This window comes from Xiphophorus maculatus, chromosome 10 (genome assembly GCF_002775205.1).
Source record: "Xiphophorus maculatus strain JP 163 A chromosome 10, X_maculatus-5.0-male, whole genome shotgun sequence".
NCBI classification, from domain to species: domain Eukaryota; kingdom Metazoa; phylum Chordata; class Actinopteri; order Cyprinodontiformes; family Poeciliidae; genus Xiphophorus; species Xiphophorus maculatus.
Genome location: NC_036452.1, coordinates 24,007,851 through 24,035,847, shown reverse-complemented (window position 1 = coordinate 24,035,847; position 27,997 = coordinate 24,007,851). Strand labels below are relative to the sequence as shown.

The window sequence follows — 27,997 nt, the reverse complement described above, 5'->3', positions numbered from 1 at the left end:
CCCTTTTGTTCGCTGGCTGTCCTGAAGGAATCCAAGTAAATGGGAGAAAAGTCAGCCTGTGCAGTGAAGCAAGAATTGAAATGAGCAGAATTGCACAGCAAGGCAACGACCAGGCTAGGTCCAAATGTTCCAGGGGAATATTCCCCACACCAAGACACCATCACTATAAAGTACCTTGAGTTATTGTGACTAAGTATTGAATTAAATTCATTGCTAAAGAGAACAAATACTATCATAAAAATATTCATACAGTCTTTACGTAACATCCTTTTTACTGCCTTCAGATGCAGCAACAAATGCAGACAGCAGTCAGGATCCACCATCTCTAACTGAAAACTTTTTTTTAGAAAAACAACAGACACTGATGGTTTTCATATTCTTTTTGTAACAAATACAGGATATCTCATCAAGGCTCAGTCTTTCCAGTAATACTATAATTCAGAGGACTTGTTTTTGGACGGAGACAATCAATGCAGACTGAAGAGACAACCGTCTCTAAATGTCTCTAAAAAAAAACCTTCCAGTCTTACTATCAACACAGATGTTCGTTTGAAGAAGAAAACACTGTAAATACAAATCGACATGATTCAGACTGAGCTGCGACAGAAATAATGAACTCACATTATGTAAAAATAGACCTACGAAAGTAGTGGTTTATTTGTTAGAATATATAAAAGAAGAATATGAGTTAGTTCTAACGTGATGCGGTCAAAAAAAAAAAAAGAAGAAACGAAGCAAAACAAAAAGGTGAGCTAGTTTCAGTCGTTTGGACTCCCTTCTAATCACATCTTAGGCTTTTTTTGCAGAGCCTTTTTGGACAGTTTTAGCTGAAGCACTCGGTTTCGCCTTGCTGGATGTTTTTGACTTCTTCTGTGTGGGAGAGGCCTTCTTCACCGATTTAGCTGCCGTCTTCTTTGTTGCTTTCCTCACAGCAGCAGTTTTTTTCTTTTTGCTCTGGGTCTGTTCCCGGACCAGGTCTTCACGTCCGATATCCACCATGTGGTCCTCCCATGACTTGATCTCGTTCTTGTAGCGGATCTTGTCGTCCTCAGCCAGCTGGATGTAGACCTGAGACGTAAAAGAAGGATCAGCAGAACGTCTAGATACACTCGACAGGTGAGCAAACCAAAAAAAAAGTCAATCATAGAGGACCCAAACCTGTTTCTGATGGCTGAACAGATTCCTCCAATCATCCAACAGCGACTTCAATTTGGCCTGAAACAGTCGCGACAATATATGTTTTAGTAAATTTCACAAGTGTTCACAGTTTACATTCTTCACTGTAAAGAAGTTAAGGTGGGATTTCACTGTCTTGGTACACCGTGTCACACATTGGTACACATAACTCAGCTGTTAGTCAAGCAGACTGCTTCTGTACACATTGGGTTGTTCTCAGGAGCTCAGTGAACTCCAACAGTACCATGATAGGATGAACCTGAGCATTAAGTTTGTGATTAAATTTCCTCACTACTAAATTCCCCGGTCAGCTGTTGGTGACGTAACATAGTGGAAGAGAATGGGGACCACAGTGTGGTCATCCCACCTGGGTGGTGGTTCCTCTGGCCTCCTGGAAATGCTCCGACATGTAGATGTTGAAAGGAGTTCGACACCGTTTGGGTTTCCCAAGGACGTTCAACTCCTGAAACACACACACACACACACACACACACACACACACACACACACACACACACACACACACACACACACACACACACACACACACACACACACACACACACACACACACACACACACACACACACACACACACACACACACACACACACACACACACACACACACACAGCTTTATGCAGTAATAATAAACTGACTTTGAGCCAAAACTCAATTACACCACAGTTACACACAGCTGCATTTTAATATTAACTGTGTGTGAGTGATTAGAGGATTTTTTATATATATTAAAGCGGTCATAAACATATAATATTATGTCGAACAGAGTTTGAAAAAAAAGTGACTTGTTTTTGGGAAGGTGACAATATGTTTTTGTTATGGCTCAATCAACAAAAAACAGATTTAAAAATAAACACTGTCAGCAGTATCTTTCATTTCCTGAAGTGCATTTGATTATTTTCTAAAAATTAAAAAAGGTCGAAAGTTTAAGCTAACTGGAGATTTGGTTGAATTTATTTCAATGGAAAACATAAAGTCAGGGCTTAGAAATCTTTAAATGAGACTGAGGCCATATTTGAGAAAAACATGTTTAAGTCTGTTTGGTGTAAAAAAACCCAGTGTCCCAGCTGTACTTGAATGCAGCATGAGCAGGTAGAGCAAGGAAATGAGGAGTGTGAAGGAAAGAAGAAAGCTAAGGAATGAAAAAGGGAACCAAGGCAGTAAAACAAAAATCTAAAGAAAGAAAAAAAGGAACTGGCGAAGGAAAAATGAACATAAGGAAGGAAAAGGGGATTTAAAGAAGGGAAAAAATGACTCAAAGGAAAAAGGAATGTAGGGAAGGAAAAACTGACCAGAGGAAGGAAGGGAGGTAGAACAAAAATGTAGTAGGAAAAATATGAGGAGGGAAAGAACTTCTCATATCGAAAAAGATATGACTCTTTATATTGAAAAGAAAGAAGGGAAGACATGAAGGAAGATTATAGGAAGGAAAGGAAGGCAGGATGGTAGGACACAAGGAAGTAAAGAGAAAAAAGATAGGACACTATAAAAGAAAGGGAGGAGTGAAAGCAGGTGAAAGGATAAGGGAGAACGGAACAAAGGATGGAATAAAGGACAGGAAGATGGAAGAACACAAGAAAAGAATGGAGTGAGGGAGAAGTATGGAAGAGAGGACACAAAGGAGGAGGGATGAAAGGAAGGAACCATCACTGAGACATTGGAGGTGGAATTAAAGTCTGAAAATAGCTGTTTTGTTTTTCCACACTTATCCTGAGATGTAATTCCAGACTTTTCCTCCAGGCTGTGTAGGAAGAACCCTGCATGCCAAACAGATGATCATCTTCTCACCCTCTTCTTTCTGATGGCCTTTCGTTTAGCCATCCTCTGCCTCTTCTCTAGAGCCTGCTGCTGGAGCTGAGCCGGGCTCAGCTGGGCCTGGTACTTCTGGAGGTCCACCTTGAACTGCTTCATGGCCTGGACCGAGGCCTGCTGGAACGGCTGGAGGAGAGACAACAGATTTAGTCCACAGCTGGGGCTTCAGGAGGCTGACATGATGATTACCACATGGAGGCAGCAGCAGGTAGAAGCCTGGAGCTACACATGAGAACAAGTCTGACACTAAACACACAGTCAGACGGAAGAGTCTGGTTTTTATTTCAGGAAGTCTCCAACAAATCCTAATGGAGTTAGTAATACCTGTTTCTGCTCTGGGCTCATCATCCTCCACTGCTGGGCGATCTTCCTGACTGCATCCACCAGCTTGATTTCTGAAGGAAAACCAATGAAAGACAGACTGATTAGAATCACATGATCTGCTTCATGCTCTTTTCTTCCTCTCAGTGCCTGCACATTGATCCAGGGTCAAGAATTAGATGAGAAAGACCAGACGGGCCTTAGGCTTGTGTTTGCCATATTGTTGCTGAATTTTGCAAAAGCTATATAAATGATGATTGTGAACATTGTCTACCTCTTTTGTTTCCTCATCATTCCATGTCAGCTTTGGCATCTCAGTCATTAAATATCACATCCATGTAAATATCCACCACGGGATATTTAAGCTTTCAATATGATAAGCTCCCAGCAGCGGCAATGTAAAACCATAATATGTGCAAAAGATTTTAAACATTAATTGCACATCTGATCAGGGGTCGTGTCAACTGAATATTTTTCATCTTGGAATGTTTTTCTAAACTATGATGGGAAAATCAGAAGGTCGTCTGTCATTTTCACACTTGGACAGACAGATTCAACTTTACAAAATTGAAAATCCAAAATTCCCCACATGAGAATCATCTCTGACTTGGACTAAGTCTGCAACTCATACAGACTCAGACAATTTACCTAACACCACACACAGACTTTAATCCATTACAGGTTAGAAATTGAGTTTAATAATCACCTTCTTTTTTATTTTCTCTAAATATCATGGTTTTTAATAATTATGTACATGTTGAGTTTGTGAATCAGGAACTGAGTGTGACTGTTCTTCATTGTGACCTCATAAATCTTTTAGATGTCTCTAAGGTGGTCCACAGCGTTGGTGAGAAACCTTCATATTCAAAGTCAGTTTAGTTTTAATCTAAACAAACATCTTCAGATTAATCCCATCAGAATAAAAAACTTAGTAATCTTACAGCTGGAACAGTTTTTATTTGAATAAAAGCTGATGTCCTCTAACAGCTGGACACTCAAAAATCACACCGACACATTTTTGTCGGTTCAGATCTGCAGTTTCTGCCATTACGAGTTCAGAGCTGTGATGAAACTGGATTAACATCTAATCTAATCGTCCCAGCAAAGACTTATTAAACCCGGCTTGAGAGGAGATTAGCAGAAGAGGCTACTACCGTCCAGCCGAGTTACTAGCATACAGTAAACATACCCTACTGTATGCACTCTTTTTAACGGAATATTATGGATCTGACTATCTAAGTGGATTTCTGATGTGTTCTGATGAAATGTTAAGCTTTCTTGTTATTCAGCAGATACTCAACTTTCCAGTAGAGGAAAAGTTGTCAGAGTCACCATTTCTACCAGCATTTGTAACGTAGCTCAGCTGGTTCTGGAAGTGTCCAGTCAAAGCCCACAGAAACCGTGAAGAGTAAAGAAAAAAAAACCAAAACACTGGAAATTAGGAATGGACTGTTTTCAAGCCGATAATTGATCTATAAAAGCCTCACCTGCTAATTCTGTAAACACTGTTGAACAACTGAAAACCACTGGCTTTCTTCTTTTCTCCTCACTCTCTATGTCGGCTGTGTTGCACACAGACTTGTTGCCATAGCAACTGACTGACACAAATGCCTCTGTTGTATGTAAACATGTCCCACACAGAGGACAGGACACTCAGTCTGTTACAGTATTGCGTTTTCAGGCTTGATGTTTATTTTGTGATTATTAATGTCTGAACACAGCAGTGGTTGATCAGCTCATTTAAACTCCTGCTCTACTGATGATTTGTCAGAGTTGATGTGTGTGTGTCGCCTTTTTTTGTTTTTTAACTGAACTGAAACACACTCCAGCACTGTGCACAGGTGCCAAATTTCTGGATGTAAACAAAATCTATCATGTCAAGTTGGTAAAATGTTTGCCAATACTTTTTCTTTATTTTTTTTCTTCATGTCACAAAGACCAAGCTGAAGAGCTCTGGCGCCCCCCATTAGGTGACACGCTCCACACCTTGAAATGCCCTGCAGGATAATATAGGTAGTGGCTGATTTTCAGACCTTTGTGGAGGAAGCTAAGATCAGGATCGGTTTTTACTCACTAGTATCAACCGATCGCCCCAAACTAAGAAAATCAGGGCAGATCGATTACCGTACCCCTACAACATGTCATGTGGATATTTTCCTCTTAACAGGCCAGAGCTGCTGGTTACCTGGGTTTTGACTGATCACAACTGGTTTCTGCTGAAGAACGTATCTCATGTATCCGTTTAGAGGTCTCTTTGGTGGGCCGCTGGCCTGCCAGGTCAGATACTTCACTGGGTTGATATTTGCACTGCAGACGATACTGGCGCATCTGAAAACAGCAACAGACATTCATTCACATTTTACACATCAGGCTGCTGCCCCCTCATTCTGTCACAAACAATAACATTTCAAGAAGCAACCAGAAGGTTCCATCAGAAACTTCCCTCAAATAACCATAAACATGGATGAGGATAAATTTGGCCTTCAATGGCTTCCAGACTGCTACGAAAAAATCTTTGAACTTCTTTGGCCAAATTAATAAAAGATTTGTTTGACACCAGACCTGTGAAGGAGAGCTGCACATTTACACAGGTTGAGAAGGACCTTTGGAGCTTTTTCCCAAACAGCTGATTCCAACATCACCACTGAAAACCACAGTAGGTTCACTGTGTCACCACTTCATGATGGTCTGGAACAGAGATGTCTGCAGCATGTGGGTCTCACAGCATGACAAACCCCTCCTCACAGCATGATACTGCCACCTCTGTACTTCAGTAAGAACTAGGGCTGCACAATATTAGAAAATCTAGTGACAACGCTGTTAAATATTATTAATGACATCAGTTGAGACATTTGCCTATTTTCTTCACAGGTTCAATATTAGATTAGCATGAAATATGAAGGTTCATAATACTTGGAATATATTAGTCTGCAATTATTGATATCCAAACAGTCATTTGCACTATAAATATTGCATACACTAATATTGCAATAATCATATTGCAGCATATTGCGCTGCAGCCTCAGCATATTGTGCTGAGGCTGCAAAACAATACATCCACAAAGTGTTGTGAAATAAAATAACCTATCAGAAGCTTGGGCTTTCCAAATGGTTTAGAAGTGCAGTAGACTTAGAAAAATGTGTATATATATATATATATATATATATATATATATATATATAAACTTTTAAAAAAAATTCAGTATTCTGGCATTTAGCAAATCAAAATTATTTTTGATAGACCTAAAACAGGAAAAGTTTGATCTGATTTTATGTAAGAAAATTAGTCTTTTTTAAAAATTCACTGTTTACAACCGCGTGTTGGAGCCAGTACGCAGAGTTTCGAACCTGAGTAGGTTATAAAAAAAATCCAAGGAAAATTGACAACTCTGTGGATATTTTTGATAAACAGTTTGTTAGTTGCCTAATCATGCCACTGTTGGAAAAGAGCAGGATGCCCATGATGAACGGATCTGAACTTCTGACCCTGAAAGCCGCTTCCTCCTTTTCTAAACCTTAACAATAAACCCTTTCAGATGCAGCAGTTTAACACAGAACTATTACGAGATTATAAATATGTATCATGACATATTCTGTCAAGAAGACGGTGCATCAAAAATGATAAAAACTAAAAGCTGCAGCAGACGTTTAAACTTTTGCAAATACGTTAGAATCTATAAACTGAAGGTAAACACTATATTGTTATAGCTCGGCACAAACATCATCAGTCTAACAGAAACATGCTGTTCGCTACCTTGCAGGCGTGTTTGTGTAGAATGCACTGAATGACCTAGCCATGAGGCTAGCGGTGGCCGTCAGTAGGTTATATGGAGCCATGTCGGTGTTCCAACGCCTAGCAGGACGTTGAACAGAAACGGAGAAGCGGGTGAACAGTTCAAAGACACTGCAATATGGCTACACCCATGCATTAGACTTCTTTCATACGATACAGTGTATCTTCCGTTCCCCTATCAACTAATAATAGCGCGCTCTCACTGTGGCATTGTGGGTAATACTTCTGTTGCCGTCGTCTTTTTCCTGTCCCTCTAGCGCCATCCACTGGAGTGAAGGAAGAGGCAGAAGCGACTTTTTAAATCGACGCGCGCCCATTCTTGCAGTCAGCTGTCTATCACAGAAGTTTTTATTATTTATGATTCTTATAAATCTAATACCTTATACATACAAATATGGAAATGAACGTTGTCCAGTGATACCTCAGTTCTACACATAATATTCATGTCTACGAGTGCTGCATATCACACCAGTTCTTAAATAGAATATAATAGAACTCAAAATTCAAAATCAGTTCATTTGAATTGTCCATTTAAAAAATAAACGTCAAAACAAGACTGTTTTCAAGACAGAAGTCTAGGTCATGTACAATCAATCAGATAGAATGTAGTCGATTCCTTTATACAATGTGGGGCTAAAACGAAGGCAGATTAAAACGACACTAAATAGAAATATTGAATATTGAGTATAAAAATATATTTCAATCCCAAATATTGGGATTAAAAAACAAATCAGAGTGAAAATTTTTGCTGTTTTAATTATTCTTTTCTTTTACAACCGAATTTTGTTTCACTTTCAAAACAACGTTTTCAGTACATTTATTTCAGGCTCCATGTGAATATTTTCACCTATAATTATATTTTTAAATGCCGACATTTTTTCGGTTTGCCCTCATCTGCTTCCACAAGGGGGCAGCATTACACTGACGCAAGGTTTAGTTGCCAAAGACTGACAAGAAGAAAAAACGGAATAACAAAACTGTATTTCAACATGGCTGCTGACAACGATGTAAGTTTATTTGCTTAGGTTTCTGGAGTTAAAACAGAACATATGTTGAACATGTCTCCCTTCTGTCTGCAGCCCGAGTCGGAGGTTTTTGAGATAACAGACTTTACCACCGCGTCTGAATGGGAGCGGTAAGCAAAACCTTAGCTCCTGTTTCAGAGCCTAATGGAGGACCTACAGTTTGGATATTTAGTTATTGGTTGGCCCTTTTTGTCTCTGTATTGTCATCATTAGGCTCGTACACATTCAAGCGATAATGTTTGAACACTTATATCTACAAATATCTACCATAAAATTACAACATGCTTGTCCTGGTTGAAGCAGCTGTTCCTTAGAAAAAATGCAGAATTTTTGTTTCCTCACAGGAGGTGGAAGAAATAAAATACCTGAAATGAGACTTTAATAAATGCCACAATGACTCCAAAAGTCTAGGTTTGTGAAGGTAAAGTGTATGTCACAAAATAACATTGATATTTTAACTTTTATTCAAATTTCAATGACCTGTCAGCTGCTGTTTCCTGGCATTTGACAGGTCAGCTTAGCAGAACGTAGTCTTGTTAGGTACCTTTTTCTTTTATGTCCCCCCCTACATTTTCAATTGGATTGATGTCAGGATTCGTTGCTGGCATTGATCTGATCTTCCTGTCTTTAGGAAGATAAGAGAAGATTTAACAATATTTGCTCAGTGGAAAGATGCATTATCAGCTTGAAAAAACATCATCCTCACCCAGCTTAGTCCAGACATATGGAAAGAGAGTTCTGTGCATTTCTGTCTGCTGCTCTACCTGACATGCAGCCTGGAAAGTACCTGTTTATTTCAGGTAGTCATCTTTACATATTTCTTTAGGATGGTTCCAGCCAATCCAAATTCAGGTCTTATCCCCGGATCTTATTTTTCTCTCCAGTCCATGGCTGCTTCCACTGGAACCGTTTTCTTCTGTTTGGATAGAAATGATGTTTCTATTTTTCTTTTACTTTTTATTTTTTGGTTAATTTAAAAGCTTACGCCTTGGACATTTTGTTTATACTTCCTTATACCGACCTTCCTGGTTTCCTTACAATTGCTTCAAATTGAACCACCACTTAACCTACCAGCTAGAGAATATTTTGTTGAGCTGCTTCAAACTGCTTCTGTATTTGTTGTATTTATTGCTCTTAAAGCCAGTTGTATTTCGTGAACTAAATTAGAATTATTCAATGTCATAGTAAGCTTTTGGACTTTCTGTGTCAGAGAATTGAGGATGGACACATGGCATAGCTAGACGGTGTGACTCATTCCTGCCTCGAAGCAAAACTCAGTTTTTTCTTTCAAGGTTTGTGTCCAGAGTTGAGGAAGTGCTGAACGAGTGGAAGCTGACTGAAAACTACGTGGAAAAAACATCTCCAGAAAAGGTGAGCTGCTTCAATTCATTTGTATGAGGTTGTGAATGACAATTAATCATGGATTATGAATAACTATTTGATGCCATGTGATCACAGGGTGCATACATCAATGGCAGCTGGGGAGAGCAGTCGCTGGATATTCACTTTGCTGACTTTAAGTTCTACATCACCCATCACTTTCTGAAAGAAGATTGTAAAACGGAGAATGGGAAGAGTGAAGAGGGTACAGCCATTTTCCAATATGGCTGAAAACTCAATGCATTTTCACTATAAACCTGCTTATGACCTTGTTTGTGTTTCTAACTTCAACTGATCTAATACTATCTCTGTCAAAATAAACAAAAAGCTAGGTGTCACTTCTATGGAGAGCCACAGGTTGAAATTGATCTAACACAAAAATCTAAGTGTTTTTGTGAAACACGAAACCAAAACCACCAAAATCCCTCCCAAAAACCAAAAACGTATACATTATTAAGTCATTTTGATATTCCAGCAAATTCAGCAAAAATATTCTAGAACTATTTAAACAAATTTGAACCCAGTGATGGATATTTTATTTTCTTCTAGTAACAATTTCTACCATCTAATTTCAGCTGAATTGTTTTCTTCACTTGTCTCAGGTCAGTTTTTTCATCTTAGGATGTGTCTTACACTTCAAGCAAAGTAATTCAAAGTTAATCAAATGAGAAAATTTATTTTGGGGACCAATTCAGAAGATTAGTAATTATGTTCCTTTGTGTGTTAGTGAGTGTTGTCTCATATTCTCCTCTCCTCTGTCCAGATATGTTACCTTTGGCGATGCAAGATCTTCTGTGTATGCACAACGACTTCCCTCCTCGAGCCCACTGCCTGGTCAGATGGTGCGTCTACTGTATTCCATTCTGCATGTTATTCAAAGAAATGAATGATCATTTAATCCATATAGAAATAAGACAATATTCCTCATGCATTCCAGTAGCTCCTCCAGTGGAAGCACAGCATACTAGGTTTTCTTTAATTTAGCAAGAAACAGTGTTAACCAGACTGTTCAAAGTTTCTAAACTGAAAAATGATTGGCTGGGTGGAATATGGTTAATGACAGAACATCAGTCCCATTGGGGCAGTTTTTATTCATGAAACTGCAGAAGTGTCACTGTTTATGCTGAAAATAGGGAGCATGCATCCTCCTCCCCCTGATCCCATGTTTGATTTGGTTACCTGTGTCTGCAGTTCGGCTGAATCTGTCCCACTGTGTCAACAATGGCTTTCTTGGTGTATAATCTCAGTGGGAACTTGCAGGTTTGTGCAGGATTAAAGCAGGTGTGCCAAGTTTGACTGCAGTCACTCACATGCAGCAGTGGGCACCTTGCATGTCATTCAAGCTTATTATAGTTTGTGTTGCTCAAGGGAACAGTGGAACCCGTCCACTAAGGTGGTGGAAGAGCTAGTGGTGTCTCACTATCTGCTGATTTTCACATAGGATTAGGGAAACAATAATTCTGATAAATAATTACGGTTTGAGGGAATTTCTGGATTTCAGCATGGACGACCTCTGCTCCTAACTGCTGCATTTTATCTACAACCACTTCCACTGAATACTTTACAGGATTTTATTTGAAACCAGGAATTTTTCTAAGCTAAGCTCACCATCAATAACGGTTATGAAAGGTTCTGTATATTGTTGGAAGGGGCTGAAGTAACTATTCTAGACGGAAAACCTCCTCAGTGTTAGAACAGACCTGAAGATTTTGAATTTAACCTTACTGTTTGGTTACTTTTCACTTTTGTTATGCATTAGTTATTGTGCAAGTTAAAGTAAAACATGTTTTTAAACCTTAAGGGTTTTTTTTTTTTACTCATCCTAAAAAGGTCTTAAAACAATTCAATTTGCATCTAGAAACCATGTTGGACACTTTTTGGATACGTATTTAAATCTGACCAGCTGTTCATTCTTTAAATCATTTCTACAGTATTCCTGTGAACATTCTGTTCCTTGTTATGTTGGCAGGTATGGCCTGCGGGAGTTTGTGGTCATCAGCCCTGGGGCCAACTGTGAAGCCATCATCAGCGAGTCCAAATGCAATCTGCTGCTCAGCTCCGTCTCCATGTCTCTGTCCAACAGCGGCTGGCGAGTCCCTCTGTCAGCTCATGCTGGACATATTTGAATTTGTCTTCTCATTCTTACCTCCAGTCAAGTTCAAATCAACATACTTACCAGTTGAATGTCAAAATGTTTTATTTTTCTCCTGCTTTTGGATTAGCAGGTAGAGATTCAGTTAGGCTTCATTAGCCCCCAATGAGTAGTTGCTTTACACTGCCAGTCACAGTAGTAATAATGAGATATGGTAGATGGTCCATCCTGGTAGTCTCAGGTTTTATTTATCGGGACATAATGAAATGAATGTGATCTGTACCAACTTCTAAAGTGATTTAAACTGTAGAAAGCTGATTCTTAATGAGGCACTAAACAAAGAGGGAGCCAAAACCAAACATTATACCACTGATGCTTCCACAAGATTAAAAATAGGAAGGTTTAATAGTCCAATTCTGTTTATAAGACACTTGATCAAGTGATGATTGGCAGAAGCCTCTATAACAGCAGCGGTATAGACATGTTGCTGCTCCAAAGCTTGCAGGTCTGTGGTAAAACAATGGACAGAAGAAATTGTTTTTGTCCATCAATCTGGGGAAGAGTTCTAAAATAATAGAGATGTGTCAGCATGTGAAGATTATTCAGAAGTAGCTACTATAAACATCAGCTACTTCTGCACAGTGCAGTGAAGCATGATCTGTATGACATGAATACTGAGCTGGTTCTTGAGCAGTGCGAAGCAATGTGTCTTGAAACCACTCTGTTTCATCATGTGTGTCCAGTCAGGTCCCCATGTTTGTGCAGATCCAGCAGAAGTGGAGGCGGATATATGCTGGGGAGTGCCAAGGCCCAGGCGTGCGCACCGACTTCGAGATTGTCCATCTGCGCAAGGTGCCGAGTCAGTACAACCACCTGTCAGGCCTCCTGGACATCTTTAAGTCTAAAATAGTGAGTACCGAGGAGCAAAATACATCGCAGAAAAACTAGCTGAAAACAATATATACACACTGGCACCATCATTCCACATTACTGACAGTTTTGTCATTGCAAAGTTTTCTTTTCTTTTTACTTCAACAGCTTCAATCAGCTTCCGTCAGCAATGCTTAGTAGTGCTGCTGTCTACATTAGTGGTCCTGCTTTTCCTTTGTTCTGCATTAAGCTGGACTTTAATTGGAAAGCAGTGTGTCAGTGAAAGAGCGCGATCTAATTGTCCAACATGAATGTTTTTAGGAACTTATAATATGGTGGTAGAGTTTTCATACCTGACAGTCAGGTAGAGTCGGTTCGATTGGAGACCAAAACTGCAACATTTGTTCCATTTTCAGCTGAGTTCTGTTGTTTCTCCAAGCTCCTCTGTTTTTGAGGATGAGCTCCAGTGTTCTGTGTAATTTAACTCCAATCAGTCTGTTCCAGGCAGACATCAGCTCAAAACAGAAAAAAGAAAAGAAAGCCATGTGCGAAATAGAAAGGTTTCCACCCAAGATGGAAATGATCGCAGATCATATGAACATAAACTACAGGAACATCAGCCTGTGGTATCATGGTGTCATCACAATTGTCAAACTTAATAATGATAGTTACTCAGCTAAGTCATTAATGTGTCATTCACATTAATGTCTTTTGACTCCTCCACATCAAAGGCTAACGGTTCGATGTTTTTGTGCATTTCACTAGAAATCTCCCTCCCCCCACTCTAAGGCCGGTGTTACAGTGAACTTTCACCAGATTGGTGTACAGACAGAAAGCCATTCCAGTTTAAATTCAGGTTTTCAGTTTTTCTCTTCCTTTCTTGGTTCAGGGCTGCAACCTGCTCCCTCTGCCTCCAGTTGATATCGCTATTCGCTACACCTACATTCTGCAGGACTGGCAGCAGTCTTCATGGCCGCAGCAGCCACCAGGTATTCACATCAATAGCTCACTGTGTCTGTGTCCCATTAAACCTGGATTGTATAACTCTATATCTTTGCTCATTGGATGTATTATATATAAAACACAGAGGGTTCAGAGTGTGTCCCAGATGATGAGCCATTGTCCAGTAAAGGTGTTTTTGCTCTGTTTTTGACTGGCTGGGTTCTGTTCCTGTCAGACTTTGATACGCTGCTCGGAGGTGAAGTAGGAGGAGTGGAGTTTGGAAATCTTCCCTTTGGAGCCTGTGAGGAGCCAATCAGGTAATAGTGTTTTTTGGTGAGAGTATTAAATAATACAGTATTTAGGACAAAATAATGACTAATATTTACAGAATATTCTTAGTACAGTACCAGATGTATTGTTCTGATTACAGTCTTACTAGAGCCGTGATTTCAAGAAATTAATTATACAAAATTTTAACATATTAAAATTTGTTTAATGCATTTAATTGTATTTTCATTGTTCTATATGAACGTCTGGAACCTTTGTATTTTGTTTCTGGTGCACTCATAAATCTGACGCACAGGCAGCAGCAGTGGAAGACAAAGCCGCTTCTCTCATCCCACTGGGGTTCATTTCTGCTTCTAAAGCGAACTGATTGGACGCATTTGCAAAACACTATTGTTGTGTTCAAGTTGGTTAAAAGGAGTTAGCCTATCAGTGAAGCTATTCAAGCCTAAAATATCATCTCAATGCTAAACATGTAGCAGCAGAACAGACGTCCCCAATGCTAATGTCAGCATTCACATTTCTAAAGAAGTTCTATGAATAATCAGGAGTTCCTGAAACTCTGGAAACATGAATAGATAGAACAACATTTTGCTCCAGTCTGATGGTTGAACAACATGAATAACAGATTTAAAAGAAACAGATATGGTTTTTGAGTTCGTATGTCAATTTATTCAATAATTTAGCAATAAAAATGTTTAGTTTTTTTATTGAAATGCTGCTGGTTTTTGAAGCCTCGTCTTTGGGAAGAGCACTCCAGAAGCTTATTGTTGCCTCCTTTTCCCACTCCAGAAACAGTTTGGATGTATGTTTGGGAATAATTAAATGACATGTGTCAATGACTAACAAGAAATAATCTTGTCAAATGAAAAAACATCTTAGAACTTTCAGAAGTACTTTTTAAAAGATTCTGTTCCAAGATGGATGCCTCCAGTTTGTGTGGATTTAAGAGAATCTCCCAGAAATGCGAGCATTTATTTTCTTATTTTTTTTAAATCGCTGAAATTGTGACATTTTATTTAAAAAATTATTCAAATAAATCATTAATGGCCCAAATATGGCATCCAGGCCCATAGTATGTGTTTCTTTATGCTTAGCTGTTGTGAGTAAGTCATTCTTTAGTACATGACCATTCTATGCCATCTAGGTCTCTCTTTGCACATGCATGAGATTCTATCTAGATTTTTGGCATGATGCTGTGCTTGTTCTATGTTCATTTCTAAAAAGAAAAAAAAAGCCAGCTTATATGACTCCTTTTGTTTCTTCCCCGTTTTGTTTTGAAGTGAACTTCATCTTGCAACCACCTGGCCTCACCTCACAGAGGGCATCGTTGTAGATAACGACGTGTACAGGTGAGTGTTTTAAGTCCTAACAGTTCCCCCAACCCGTGTGGCACAACAACTGTCTGTCACTTGCAGAACTGATTATCTCAAAATATTATCATAATTTAGTATATCAGTAAAGTTGGTGTTCATTACGTTCTATTCAAATATCCAGGATGTTCTAAAAGCTGCATAAACGTTTGAGTAGCAGTAGATTGTTGGGAGGGATTTAACTGATAGCATGTGAGATGTGTTCAACCTCATCTCCTGCTATCCAACAGTGACCTTGACCCGCTCCAAGCTCCTCATTGGTCCGTTCGAGTTCGGACTGCTGACAACCTTCAGTGCTTACTGGGTAGGTGGCTGACGTGTTTTCACTCACACCTCTGCTATTTCAGGGGGTTTTCAACTTTGTTGTAGGAACAGGCCCTGTATGGCTCAGCAGAATACGTTTGAACTACAAAACCATCATCTAACTGTTCTGTGTGACTTTCATTTCCTTGTAGGAGACTTTATCACAGAGTTCTTTAAGCTCTGCTGTCGGAAAGAGTCTGCAGAGGAGATCCTGGGTAGAGGCAACGCTGAAGAAGGCGGCCAGGGTCAGTTTGCTTCTTCTACTCTTTTGTAAAAACCAGTCACTAGTTCTATGCTTCACGTTATCCAGAAGGTCTGGACTCACCGCTACTGAGAAACGATTACTTCCTGTTGGCGTTTTAAATTTTACCCAATCATTAACGTCTGTAACTAGGTCAGGGGAAATGCAAAACAACTTCATAAGACTACAACTTTTTAGAGATTTTACAAACCAAATACATGAACTAAAGTTCACAAACTGTACTATAAGGACTCTACATTTATAGTGTGATAATCCAATCTTTACTGCAGAGCTACAGAGCTTCCAACTGAGCTGCTTTAAATTAGTCGAGCCTTTTGTGGTTTCAGGATTCGTTTAACCTAAAGCATCACAAAGCATCCTTCTTCTGTGTCTGCCCCCCTCAGTTCCTTCAAACTAGCCAGCAGCCATTAGCAAACACCTGGTGGAACTGTGCATCAGCTGAGCTCATTATAGAAGCTACTAAAAACGTTATTAAAGGGTTAATAGAGGAGCCTAGTTGTGATGACTTCCTGAAGGCGGAGCTTCAGAAACAGCAGGAGTTTTTAAAGAGACAGAGACCCAATTTTAAGGCATTAAATTACAAAGGCAAATTTATTTTAAGTTATATTTGTATGTATCACATATGACTTAAAATAAATTTTACTTTGTACAGCATTTTTATGACAACTGAAGTGAATGTGGTTGATAGTGCTATAAAATGGCACAAATTGTCAAGGACACACATAATCCTGTCCCTTTAACACATGTGTAAGTGTAAGCTGTAATCTTTCCCTGCAGAAAACAGCGACATCAGCTCCGCCCTGTCTAAGCTGACGGAGCCAGCAGCGCAGGTCCCGCTAAGCAAACTGTCCGTGTCCAGCATGGTCCACAACGCCCGGAGACGCATCCGCCGCCACCGGCACGTCGATGAGTCACCGCTTCACATTGACATGCTCAACTCGATCCTTCTGGTGCGCTTTACTCGTACAAGCTTGTTTTGTGGCACATGAAACATGAATCAGTGTGAGGACAGAGACAAATCTACAGGACGTTGTCCACAACCCATGGACAAATCAGACGGATAGCCTGCAGAAGTCTAGACTGCCACAGGGTTTTATTCAGCACAGCTTTGACATGAATTTCACTGGAAGATTAGAATGTGGGGAATCCCCACACAGTTGATCCTTTATACAGCCTGGCCTTCATTATATACATGTTACAGCATTTCATAGTCCAAATGTTTATTTTCACTCTAACATTCATGTTTCTGTCTGAACTATGTTGTTTTTCCTCTCAGTACCTCTTCCCTGATGCTGCGGTGGAAAAGTCGTCAGACAAAGAGAAAACTACACAAGGAAACTCCTGCAGGACGTCTGAGCAGGAGAAGAGCCCAGATGATGTATGTTTGGCCATCAACACGTTCTGAACCAGCATCGCCTTGTCCTTATCAGTGGAGTTTGATCAGAAAGAACGAGGCTCCACATAAATACAGTTATGGGAAAAATGAGTTTCTCTAATAGATTTAACATGTGGATGTTAAGCCATCAGTTCTGCTGTTCTAAACAGAAGATACTGCCCCAAAATCATCAGTTCCATTCATTTCACTTTATTTCTATAGCGCTAATTCACAGCAAATATTGTCTCAGGCCACTTTATAAAAATAGTCACTTCAAACACTCCAGTTAAGTTTAGTTTATTAGAAGTCACTGTAAATGCTTTATTTGAGAGGAAGCTGTCCCTTTAAATAAGCAGGTCATTTTCTGTTTCCTGCCTCTCCTCAGAACCTGTTCCTCCAGCTGAAGTCGGCGCCCTGTGACAGTCTGACCTACCGCCTGGCGTTGTGTCTCTGCATGGTCAACTACAGCTACGGTGGCCTGGCGGCTGTCGCACACCTCTGGCAGGAGTTTGTCCTGGAGCTGCGCTACCGCTGGGAAAACAACTACCTCATCTACGGGTGGCTGAACACACACTTCATCTGCACAGCTCCATACCAGTCACTGGAGATTTTAGTTGATTTGCATCAACATGTCAGCATGACAGCCACACATTTCTAGCATTATGTTCAATTAGCACTCTTCAACTGTGTGTGAAAACATGTCAATTATAAAATAAGTAAATCTGCAAAGCAGAAATATTCATACCTCTTGGGGTTTTTTATTACAACCTGAGGTGAACAGTTTGTAAAAAAATAAAAAATTCTTTTTAGAAATATACAATCTGAAAAGTGTGGTATGCTTTTCTATTCTCCCCTCTTTATACTCTTATACCCATCAATAAATGTTTTGATGGGCATAAGCTGTTTCTTCTTGAAACAGTGATTTATTCTTTATTATGTTTGGTCACTGAAAGTTGAGCAGTTGGGTCAATTATGCTCTTAAATTAATGTTATTTTTCGACAGTTATGATTGTAAACATGCCAATGAGGTTAATGATTTTCATAACCCAGAGTAGCTGAAGTAACTCAGGTTATACCTATGGAAATCTAAATTTGTGCTTTAACCGTTGTTTTATTTGCAGGTTAACAGGCGGACCTCCAGATCTCCGCTGTTGTCTTCTGCATCAAAAGTTTCAGGTCATTTTTAAAACCAATCTGACGTAGATTATTCCTAGACACTTTTGATATGAAGAAATCGGTTTTATTAAATATAATTATTTTTTAAAAATGACATTTCCCTTTTCTGAAAAAGTAATTGGAAACATTTCCATTAAAAAAAATAAAATCATTAGTATTTTAATTGTCAGAGACTAGGTCCAACATTTTTCTCCCATCGTTTTTTCACCCACAACACAAACACATTACAGTGTTAGGGAAAAAATGTTTGAATTCCAACCTGTGTGTGTCAAAAGTTGACAGTGACTCTTATTTTATTCATATTTAATCAGATAAGAGTGAATCTGTCAAAACGTTATTGGTTTGTTTGATTTTTCCCACACTGTATATGCACATTGATAGATTTTAACTTTGGGTGCACCGATAAATTGGCCCTCATTTCCTTCATTTTGGGAGATTGGTGATGGTCCAATATGTACATGTGAAGCTGATCTTATATTCTGCTGTGAGAGAGTCTGACTGACAGACCCACCGGGTCAAATCTGCATGTTTGTACTTAACAATAGTCACTCGCTGTTGCCGACTCAATGATATATTGCTATATTTATCAACATTTAGGACAAAAACATCAACATTGGCCAAAAATCTGAGTCAGCAGGTCAGGCTTTTCAAAGATCGGTGGTCAGCGATCGACCTGAAAACTGAACCCCTACTTTTCAGCACACTAATATCTGCACTGATTAGAAAATAATACAATAAGATCATTTTCATGGGTTTAAAAACAAGGGAATAAAACAACACATTAAATTGCAGTAATAGCTTAGTAAAAAATGAATTTTTAATTGGAATCAATGGCAGACAATGCAGAAGCAATAGAATTGATGCATTTAGTCTGAAAGGAACATTAAATACATAAAAAAAATAATAATGACAAATTTTAATTCCCATTCAGAATACACAACATTTTCAAATGCTATAACTTTGGCAATGTTCATGCAAATAGCATAATTGTACAATTTAAAAACAAACACTATCCAGGGACCCAGAAGGGAAGTCACTCTTAGTGATGGTAGATGATGATGTAACTCTCACTGTCCAGGTTTTGTTAGTCATTATGGTTCTAGCTGTGGCCAGGATCTCCTGTAGCTGTCTGTGTTGCAGTGAATCTGAACACACTTGCTGTTTGCCTGTGGGTAGATGCTGAACTGCTGCATCGAGAGGAAGAGGGCGAGAGATGAAGCTCGCAAGGCGCAGGAGGGAAACAGAGAGAGAGAGCGCAAAGTGTCCGGTGGAAGAGCTTCTGCGTCCACAACCAGAGAAACACCTCAGGGTAAATCCTGGGACTCCTGGAGCGACAGTGAGGACGAGTTCTTTGAGTGCCTGAGCGACCAGGGGGAGATGGAGTCTTCCCACAGCGAGACAGGAAAGGACAGCAGCAAGCTGAAGGCAGACGGCAGGCTGCACCCCTACAACAACATGACCCTGCTGCACTCTGCAGAGCTACTCTATGTCCCCGTTACCCAGGTAACGCCCTCCCTCTGCCAGTCTTCTGCTTTCTCCTTTGGATTGCTAGCTAGAATGTGTGATGGTGGTTTTCAGGAGCCGGCCCCCATGACAGAGGACCAGCTGGAGGAGCAGTCAGAAGTCCTGGCTAAGCTCGGCACGTCGGCTGAGGGGACTCACCTCCGCGCTCGCATGCAGAGTGCATGTCTGCTCTCTGACATGGAATCCTTTAAGGTGAGGAGAGCACACACACACACACACACACACACACACACACACACACACACACACACACACACACACACACACACACACACACACACACACACACAGTTTCTTTGGACTGCTGTGTTTGGTTTATGCCAAGCATGTCCTCTGTTCCGGACAGATGATTACATTTACATTTCTAATTTTTGTTTGGTAGTAATGGGACCAGTATTCAGGGTTTCCCCCAGAAAACCTACTAATGCTGGTGGTAGGGGGCGCTAGAGCACTGTGTTTATGACTTAAAAAAACATTTTTTAGGTTTAAAGCTGGACTCATTTGTTTAATGGTGTTTTAATACACCAGTGACAGTAAAGACAGATTAAGCTACTGGGTGTTGGGGGGTGCACACCTGACAAGCTGTTATGTCCAAATGTTGATGCCTTAACGTGCACCTCCACATTTTTGTAACTTTAAAAAAAAAGTAACACAAAAAACTGGTGATACCACTGGGATTATCAGGTTTTCTGGGGAAATATGTATGTAAAAAACATCTATTTTTTATAAAGTTAAGTACTGCACCTGCCGTGTGAACATAGCCTAAGACTCTTCTGTCTCGATTCCAGAAGTTTGCTTTGGTGACCTTCAGTCTGACCTTCGTGTTTGTCTTAGACAGTAAAGGTTTTTCCTCTCAGGAATGTTCAGCTTGTTCGGTTGCTCTCTGATTGGACAGACACGAGCCGTCATATCAGCAGCAGCAGGACACAGTGTCTTAAATTTGTATTTATTTATTTGCCCACTGTTCTTTTAGGGTTTGAAAGAAGAATCTGAGAATTAGCAGAAGCAATCCTTTTTTTTTGTTATTCTGATGGCCTTCTCTTTTTCTTTCCAGGCAGCCAACCCTGGCTGTGTTTTGGAGGACTTTGTCCGCTGGTACTCTCCGAGGGATTATGTAGAAGAAGAAGTGGTCGACGGGAACGGATCCACTGTCATCAGAGGAGAACTTAGTGCAAGAATGAAAATCCCCGGCAACATGTGGGTGGAGGCGTGGGACACGGCCAGGGTGACCCCGGCACGGCGCCAGAAGAGGCTGTTTGATGACACCAAGGAGGCAGAAAAGGTCCCAATCAGTGGGAAACAGAACGCATGATTTATAAGTGATCACACTTGATTGAGCTGCAAAATATTAGGAAAATATTTAAGCTGCTAAAAACTGGGATGATGGTTCCATTACCACGTCAAGCTGTTTCAGTCTAGTGAAAAATCACCTCAGTTCAATCATCAAATAATTCTTTTAGTGGTTTAAGATTTTAGGAAGACCACAAAAATCCACATTTCAGTATCAGATGTAAAAACAAAATTCATCACAGGAATATGTCTTTCTTCTTTATTTTAGGTGTTGCACTATTTGGCGATGCTGAAGCCCGGAGACCTGGCCCGTCACCTGCTCCCCTGCCTGCTTCATGCTGCTATTATGAAACTGAAGCAGGAAGGTGAGTCCTGTTTGATGGCTTCATGTCTGTTTTCTAAGCATCTACATTTACCAGTCTCTTTCACAAAAGAGTTTCATCATAAACACGCAAAAAGAATTTATAAAAACATTGTATAAATTAAAGTAGAGACGATGATATTCAGGAGGTGAGGTCAGCAACGACTTCAGTGTGCTGCACAAGTTGAAGTGTTTTATTAAAGTCAGGCCCTTTAATAATCCTTATTCTAACTGTGTTTTCTGTATGTTTCTCCAACAGAGTCGGTAGAAAACATTCCGTCAGTTGAGAAAAGCATTCAGCAAGCTGCCAGTCAAGCCAACAAACTGCTGCACTCGGCTAACTACGACTACAAGAAGCTAGAGGTCAGTACTTCCTGTTCTGGACTTCATTAAAAGAGCAAATAAAAGGGAAAGCAAGTTTTATCGTCATTTTTATCCAGGTACAGATAAAAAAAGTTAATATTGCACAAAAAAAAAGTTGGACATTTTTGAAACTAACGAACAATATTGATTTGTAACACATAGAGTGAAATATTCCAAGCATTTTTTATTGTAATGTTGATAATTATGGCTTACAGATAATGAAAATCCCAGATTCAGCGTCTCAGAAAATTTTAATATTGAATGAGATTAATAAAGGATATTTTCATCAGAATATTGATGGTTTATAGCTGCAGAGTTGACGTCTGAACTTCAGGTTGTTTAAGAGCAAAATAAGAACCTACCTCGCTGCGTCGCTACAAGCACACATCCTGCTTACCAAAATAAAAGCCATTCTTCATTCATTCATTCAGAAATTTAACATTTTCTTTTAGTTTATTGACTAGAATTGCTTTAGTGGATTATATTGGATTCTGGAACACATTTGTGTTGAGCCCTGATAATGACTGTAGATGTAGGATATTATAATAATCTTAAACATAATCTGGTTTAGAATAAAAGTGTCTTGATAGTGTGTTATTTAAAAAAAATCCACAGGGATTAATAACTACATGTTCATCATCAGTGATTCCAAACTGCAGCAAAACATCAACAGACTGGTCGGATCAACTGAGACACAAGGTGTTGCAGTGGCCCAGTCAAAGTCCAGACTTCAGAACTGCTCTAACTTGTTAATGAACTAGAGAATAATGTGTGTCCTGTTGACTTCTCTACGTTTCTGTTATGACAGCACTTTTCTCTCCACACAGGATTTTATTAACCAGTTGGTCACCATGGAGACGGTCATCGCCGAAGCTCGCTCTCTCAAGGCCAAGTTTGCTGTTAACGAGGAAGAGGATAACGGCCAAGCTGCAGACGAACTAGAGAAGTAAGTTCAGCTCAGAGTTTGAAGCTGAGCTCATTCCAAACCGTCGTCATGGATCCGGACAGGAAGCTCCTGCTGGGCGTTTAGTGTGTGTGTCCTGTGTGTGTGTGTTGAAGGTTTGTGATCTCGCTGCTGGAGGAGCCTGAGGTAGTGGTGCTTGGAGCTGGACAGGCTCGCATCGGCAGAATCATCCACAGACTGTTTATTAACGCTCAGCGGGTAAGTGGCTGCTAACACACACAAGCACGCACACATATACCCACGTTTGTGTGACTATCTTTGTGGGGACTTTTCATTGACTTCCATTCATTTCTACAGCGATAGCCACAGAGAGGCTGGCTGCCCAGAACGGATCTGGTTCTGGTCTGAACCAGATCCAGACATCTGGCAGAATCCTGACTGCATTGTTGACTATTAAATACAAACTAAATCCAGCATTCAAGTAGGCAGGCCACATTAATGTAACAATAACCAGGCCTGTCACTGTAACACATTTTGCTGGACGACAAATTGTCCCAGTAATTTGGCGATAAACAATTTTGTTGTTTTGAGACCATTTCCTTTTATTGTAATTTTCTTTTGGTTTCTTTTGCTACAAACACAGTAAATCAGTAACAATATATATCACAATATTAACAGATGATACGTCTGATTGAATATTCAACATGTAAAATATTAACTGAACTCTGATTCAGAACCCCACAGCATTCTGGGAAATGTAGGCAGAGGAAAGGCTTTAGCGGCTCAACCTCTCATAGCCAGCGAGGCATCAACTCACTCACTCACTCTTTGGTTACCTAGCAACAACTTGCAGCAGTTTCGGTTTACTCCACTATTCTTCATAACTGCTTAAAAATAATAAAAATAACAGCATTGAATGGAAACTGAAACAGGAAATTTCATCCACCAGATTGACAGAATTTCATATATTTAAAACAAAAAACTACAATCAATAATTATTGATATCAACTGATATTAAACACTTATATCGTGACAGTTTTCCACCAGTACAGTCTCGGTCCTCCATTGGTTCCCAGTTGCAGACAGTGTCCTCTGTTCCTCAGGCGGCTCTTTTGGCTCCAGTGGATGATGATCTGGAACCGGCTGCTGAAAGCAGGAAAATCCCGGACTTCCCTCCTCCTGCGGGCCGGGAGATCCTGCTGAGAATGTGTGTTCCCCGACCCGCTCCGTACTCCAAGGCTTTGCCTCAGCGGCTCTTCTGCGTGCTGATGAAGGATGAGTTCAGGCTGGCGGGGGCCTTCTCTGCAGACACTTCGTTCTTTTAGCCGCTGCCTGGTGGAACAACCTTCACAGAGGCTTCACATGCTGCCGTTTTGTTGCTTAACTCATCCTTAACTGTTAGAAGAGGCGTCACAGGTCCAGGTAGAGTGGTGGTCTCCTACTGGGATGTCGGAGGCTCCATTAGGAAGTGAAGAGGCGTTTGGTTCAAGAGCTTTTAAACCTAAAACTAAAGAGATTAAAGTCAAAGTGATTTATCAGTAAAAGGTTTAGTTTGCTAAACAGTGGACATCCAGAAGTGATCCGGTTACAGGTTTTCTTATCATAGTCATATCTTGACATTATTGCACATTCTGTACTCATTCCATATTCACATATATTTCTGCCAAAACATTACAGTGATACCATCAGAATCACCGTGGGGCAAATGAGTAACTTTATCCAATGCAATCCAAATTTGATTTTTAGATTTTTAGGATGATGGTCTATTTCTCCACGCTAAAATGAAACCAACATAAAATGTAGAGAGCAAACCTGACAGGGATGAAATACTTCTCTCCATCACTATATATGTTTTATCTATGTGCAGTAATGATCTATGCCATTTCACCATGTCATTATTTTACTTCTCCTGTCTGTACTGTACATTTGTAAAACAGAAATGAAATGAAACGTCCAAAACGAATTGTTGTGAATCATTATGCCAGACAGTCTGATCAGAGGCACATTTTGCAAATCTCTTCATATTGATTTTCAGATGATTAGGATGTGATCAAATGCATATGCATGTATTCTGATTTTTAATAGCCTCAGCATGTTGCTTCATAGCAAAGACTGGTTTCCCACAGTTCCAACCTGCTGGACTATCTGGACTCCACCAGGATCTACTTGGAATTTTCCAACTTCTTAACTAAAGAAATTAGAGAGTTGGTCTGTTCATCAATCGGTCCAGAACTAGACGGATCAACAGGGACTTGTTTGTTTCAATAGGTAACTGTTCATTAGACCCAGAGTGAGACCTCTGAGGTGTTTTAATCAGCTGATAGGGGCGGACACCAGGAGTTTTCATTAATGACATTTTAAACGCTATTCTGATTTTCTGACACTGAATTTTGGGTTTTCCTTCTCTGGAAGCCATAATTATCAAAATGACAAAAACCAAAGGCTTGAACTATTCCACTATGTGATGATTATAGGTAATATATGAGTTTCACATTCTGAGATGACTGGCAAGAAACATTGAATTCATTCAATAATTTAATTTTTAAAATACTTGACTAATCCCAAAGGGAAGTTAAATGTTGTTGTAGCTCATTAATTCAGATTCTTCAAAAAGTTGTAGATTGTGATGAATGTCGGCAGGAAATTTCTCCTGTAGAGGTCTGTATTACAGTGAATCTGAAGAAGCCTCTGACTGAAGACACTCTGTTTTCCCAAGACTGTCTCATGAAGTCCAGCCTGTTGTCCAGATGAACATTGAGGTATCTATATTCCTCAACAACCTCCACTTCTTTCTCCCATGATGGAAATAGTTTGATCAGATCATGTTCCTCTTGAAATCTACAATCATCTCCTTTTTTTTTATTTCAACATGAGATGATTGTTCCCACACTGTGACACAAAATGCTCCACCAGCTCACTGTACTCAGCCTCTTGGACAAGAGGCTACCAGTACAGCCTCGGTCCTCCATTACAGTCATCAGCAGAGTCATCAGTTTTTCTGTAGGTGACAGAAGTCAAATTTGTGCTGGAAGTCTGAAGTGTAGAGAGAAGAGGAATGGTGAGAGTACAGAACTCTGGTGCTCCTGTGCAATGCAATAAAGAAAAATATATTTCATATGCAAAATGTCAAGGTTTTGAGATGTGGCTGCTGCTCTGGCACAAATGATAAATTACACTGATCATTTGTACTGTACCAGCTAGTATATTATAGTGTTTACTGCTTCTATGTTAGTCAGCCTGAGCAGCTGATTATGTGAATGAACTCATGTTCTGTGTTATTGTATCATATCTGCATGGAGTTTTCATTTGCTGAACTCATTCAGGACAAGATTTGCACACACAGACATCATGCTCACTCAGAGGCTTTTATTATTCTTTTCTTTTAAACATTGGAAATATTTCTAAGACAAAGAAGCTTCATTACTTCACTCACTGCAGTCACCTGACCCTTCATTGACCGCTAAGGTCTCAGAGGTTAGGGAACAGAACTGAGCAGTAAACAGTTTATCATCCACACCACGAAATTATTCAGTGTTTCATAACTGACTCACTGTTTCCACCAAGTGAGACCGCTTGAGTTAAAGTTTGCATCAGTGTAGAGGAGACATTCAGCTACAGTACAGCAGGTTCTAAGTGCTTTAAGTCAGTAAACAAATCAGATTACAGCAATGGAAGCTAACTCACACGTCGCTCCACCAGAACTAATGAGAACTAAAGATGTTTAAGGTTTGCAGAACCATAGAGCTGCTTGGTTAACACAGACACTCATCCATCTTGGTAGGATTCACTGCGGTCCCATGAAGCTCCAAGCAGAACTCCATTTGTTCTTCGAATAAAAAAAGAAACACGTTTCTACTTCATCAGAATCAACGTAATGTTAATAAAAAGGAAAAAAAATACACATCTTTTGTATAAACTCAGATATAGGTTCTAAACTACATCTGAATATCACCTTGGGAACCATTCTACTCATCAAAATTAGTTTGGTCATTTCTCTCTCAAAGTTATAATAATCAAATGTTCATTGTTACAGTAATAAGTCCACAGAAGCGTACCTTCAGGAAAAATAAGCCACCATGTTTTTGTGTGTGGGGATGCTGCAGGTGAAGCCGTCCCCACGAAGCCACAAAAGGAAAAGTTTCTCAGCGTCTCCAGGGGAACAAATGTGCATTAAGTGATGATGAACAGCAACACAGCAAAATGTAACTGAGCAAAATGCAGTAGTAAAACGTCAGCAGTGAAAAACCGTCTCTTGCTTTTCTCACTACTAAGAGCTGCTACACCTTCAATTTGGGAAACGCTTCATCAAACAGTTAAACCTACAGATCCTGAATTTAAAATGATAGAAGTGGGATGTTGTTGGAACCCAGTGGAGGTGGTGTTAAGGTGCAGCCTGTGGTTTAAAAGAGGGGAGTGAGTGAGTGGAGGGGCTCAGCCCTCTTTTGGGGTGACTCGTGGTCCAGCCAACGAGTTCTGAATGATGCTGCGGATGGAGTCCACTCCTTCTGCTTCCAGGAGAGAGCGATGGTCGCCTTCGATGACGTAAACCGACACCTTCCCATCGCAGACCTGAGAAAGAGACGTGAGATTCAGATCCTGTCGGCGTTTCAGCAGTGAGAGAATCGAAACTTCGTTTGAATGATTCAGGTTACTCTGCCAAAACACAAATCTCTAGTTTTTGGAGAAAACACCTCAGTCCAGCGGTTCCCAAAGCCAGGCCTCCAGTCCCCTCCCCTGCATGTTTTGGATGCGTCTCTGTTCCAGCAAACCTGGTTCCTCTGCAGCCACCAAGATGCTGCAGCAGCCTGAGAATCAGCCATTCACTGGGAGCCACATGCAGGGCCAGGTATGGAGGACCGGCTTTATGATCCACTGTAACTTTTCAGCAATGTAAAGGAGCTTATTTCAAGTAAATAATTCTTCAGTTTTGATTTAAAATATATATATATGGGGCGTGCTGTGGTGGCGCAGGGGGTTACACGCCCCACGTTTGGAGGCCTTAGTCCTCGATGCGGACGTCGCGGGTTCGACTCCTGGTCCCGACGACCTTTGCCGCATGTCTTCCCCCCTCTCCTCACCCTCCTTCCTGTCTGCCTACTGTAGAAAAAATACGAGCCACTAGCGCCGCAAAAACTCTTTGGAGAAAAAAAAAAATATATATATATATATATATATATATTAGTTCCATTTGCAGACTCTTTTTCACTCATAAGGGGAAAAACATTTAGTTTTCTATATTTTCTAACTTTTTTTCAGAAGGGTAAAAGGTGTCGAGGGTCGGATCTGGTTTCAGGTTGTTTTAGGTTCTTAGGTCAGCTGTTGAGTGAAAGTGGAGGGTAAAGACAGCAG

At 40.1% G+C, this 27,997-nt stretch overlaps 3 protein-coding genes across 3 annotated transcripts in view; 1 reads left to right on the top strand and 2 right to left on the bottom strand.

Annotated features, from left to right (window-relative positions):
• Positions 1-365: 365 nt before the first annotated feature.
• On the bottom strand, positions 366-7,348 carry tfam (transcription factor A, mitochondrial). Its single transcript, XM_005811678.3, has 7 exons — positions 7,085-7,348; positions 5,516-5,658; positions 3,334-3,404; positions 2,986-3,135; positions 1,544-1,639; positions 1,159-1,215; positions 366-1,068 (listed from the first exon to the last, which is right to left on the bottom strand). The coding sequence occupies exons 1-7, from the start codon at positions 7,165-7,167 to the stop codon at positions 790-792; spliced, it is 879 nt and encodes a 292-aa protein (XP_005811735.1). The 5' UTR covers positions 7,168-7,348; the 3' UTR covers positions 366-789.
• Positions 7,349-8,049: 701 nt separating this feature from the next.
• rab3gap1 (RAB3 GTPase activating protein catalytic subunit 1) lies at positions 8,050-24,611 on the top strand. The gene is made up of 24 exons (XM_005811679.3): positions 8,050-8,130; positions 8,203-8,258; positions 9,441-9,519; positions 9,607-9,733; positions 10,292-10,370; positions 11,498-11,617; positions 12,364-12,529; positions 13,380-13,479; positions 13,668-13,749; positions 15,001-15,069; positions 15,321-15,394; positions 15,546-15,638; positions 16,433-16,605; positions 16,932-17,033; positions 17,416-17,588; positions 18,152-18,206; positions 19,383-19,709; positions 19,785-19,922; positions 20,785-21,012; positions 21,289-21,385; positions 21,641-21,744; positions 22,572-22,690; positions 22,804-22,906; positions 23,752-24,611. Exons 1-24 carry the CDS (start codon positions 8,113-8,115, stop codon positions 23,971-23,973), a joined length of 2,904 nt encoding a protein of 967 aa, XP_005811736.1. The 5' UTR covers positions 8,050-8,112; the 3' UTR covers positions 23,974-24,611.
• Positions 24,612-25,466: 855 nt separating this feature from the next.
• The window catches only part of fasn (fatty acid synthase), a 39,166-nt gene continuing 36,635 nt past the window's right edge, over positions 25,467-27,997 (bottom strand). The window contains exon 42 of the mRNA XM_023341007.1: positions 25,467-27,217. Within this exon, the coding sequence (XP_023196775.1) occupies positions 27,080-27,217 (138 nt within the window). The 3' untranslated portion in view covers positions 25,467-27,079. The remainder of the gene's footprint in view (positions 27,218-27,997) is intronic.

Bases quoted from the DNA above. Each gene is read 5' to 3' on its own strand.
- tfam (XM_005811678.3), bottom strand. From the start codon at position 7,167: ATGGCTCCATATAACCTACTGACGGCCACCGCTAGCCTCATGGCTAGG. The intron at 5,659-7,084 runs GTAGCGAACAGC...TGCTGTTTTCAG, and splicing joins TACACAAACACGCCTGCAAG to ATGCGCCAGTATCGTCTGCA. The intron at 1,216-1,543 runs GTGGGATGACCA...CGACTGTTTCAG, and splicing joins CCAGAGGAACCACCACCCAG to GCCAAATTGAAGTCGCTGTT.
- rab3gap1 (XM_005811679.3), top strand. The intron at 9,520-9,606 runs GTGAGCTGCTTC...ATGTGATCACAG, and splicing joins AAAAAACATCTCCAGAAAAG to GGTGCATACATCAATGGCAG. The intron at 11,618-12,363 runs GCGAGTCCCTCT...ATGTGTGTCCAG, and splicing joins TCTCTGTCCAACAGCGGCTG to TCAGGTCCCCATGTTTGTGC.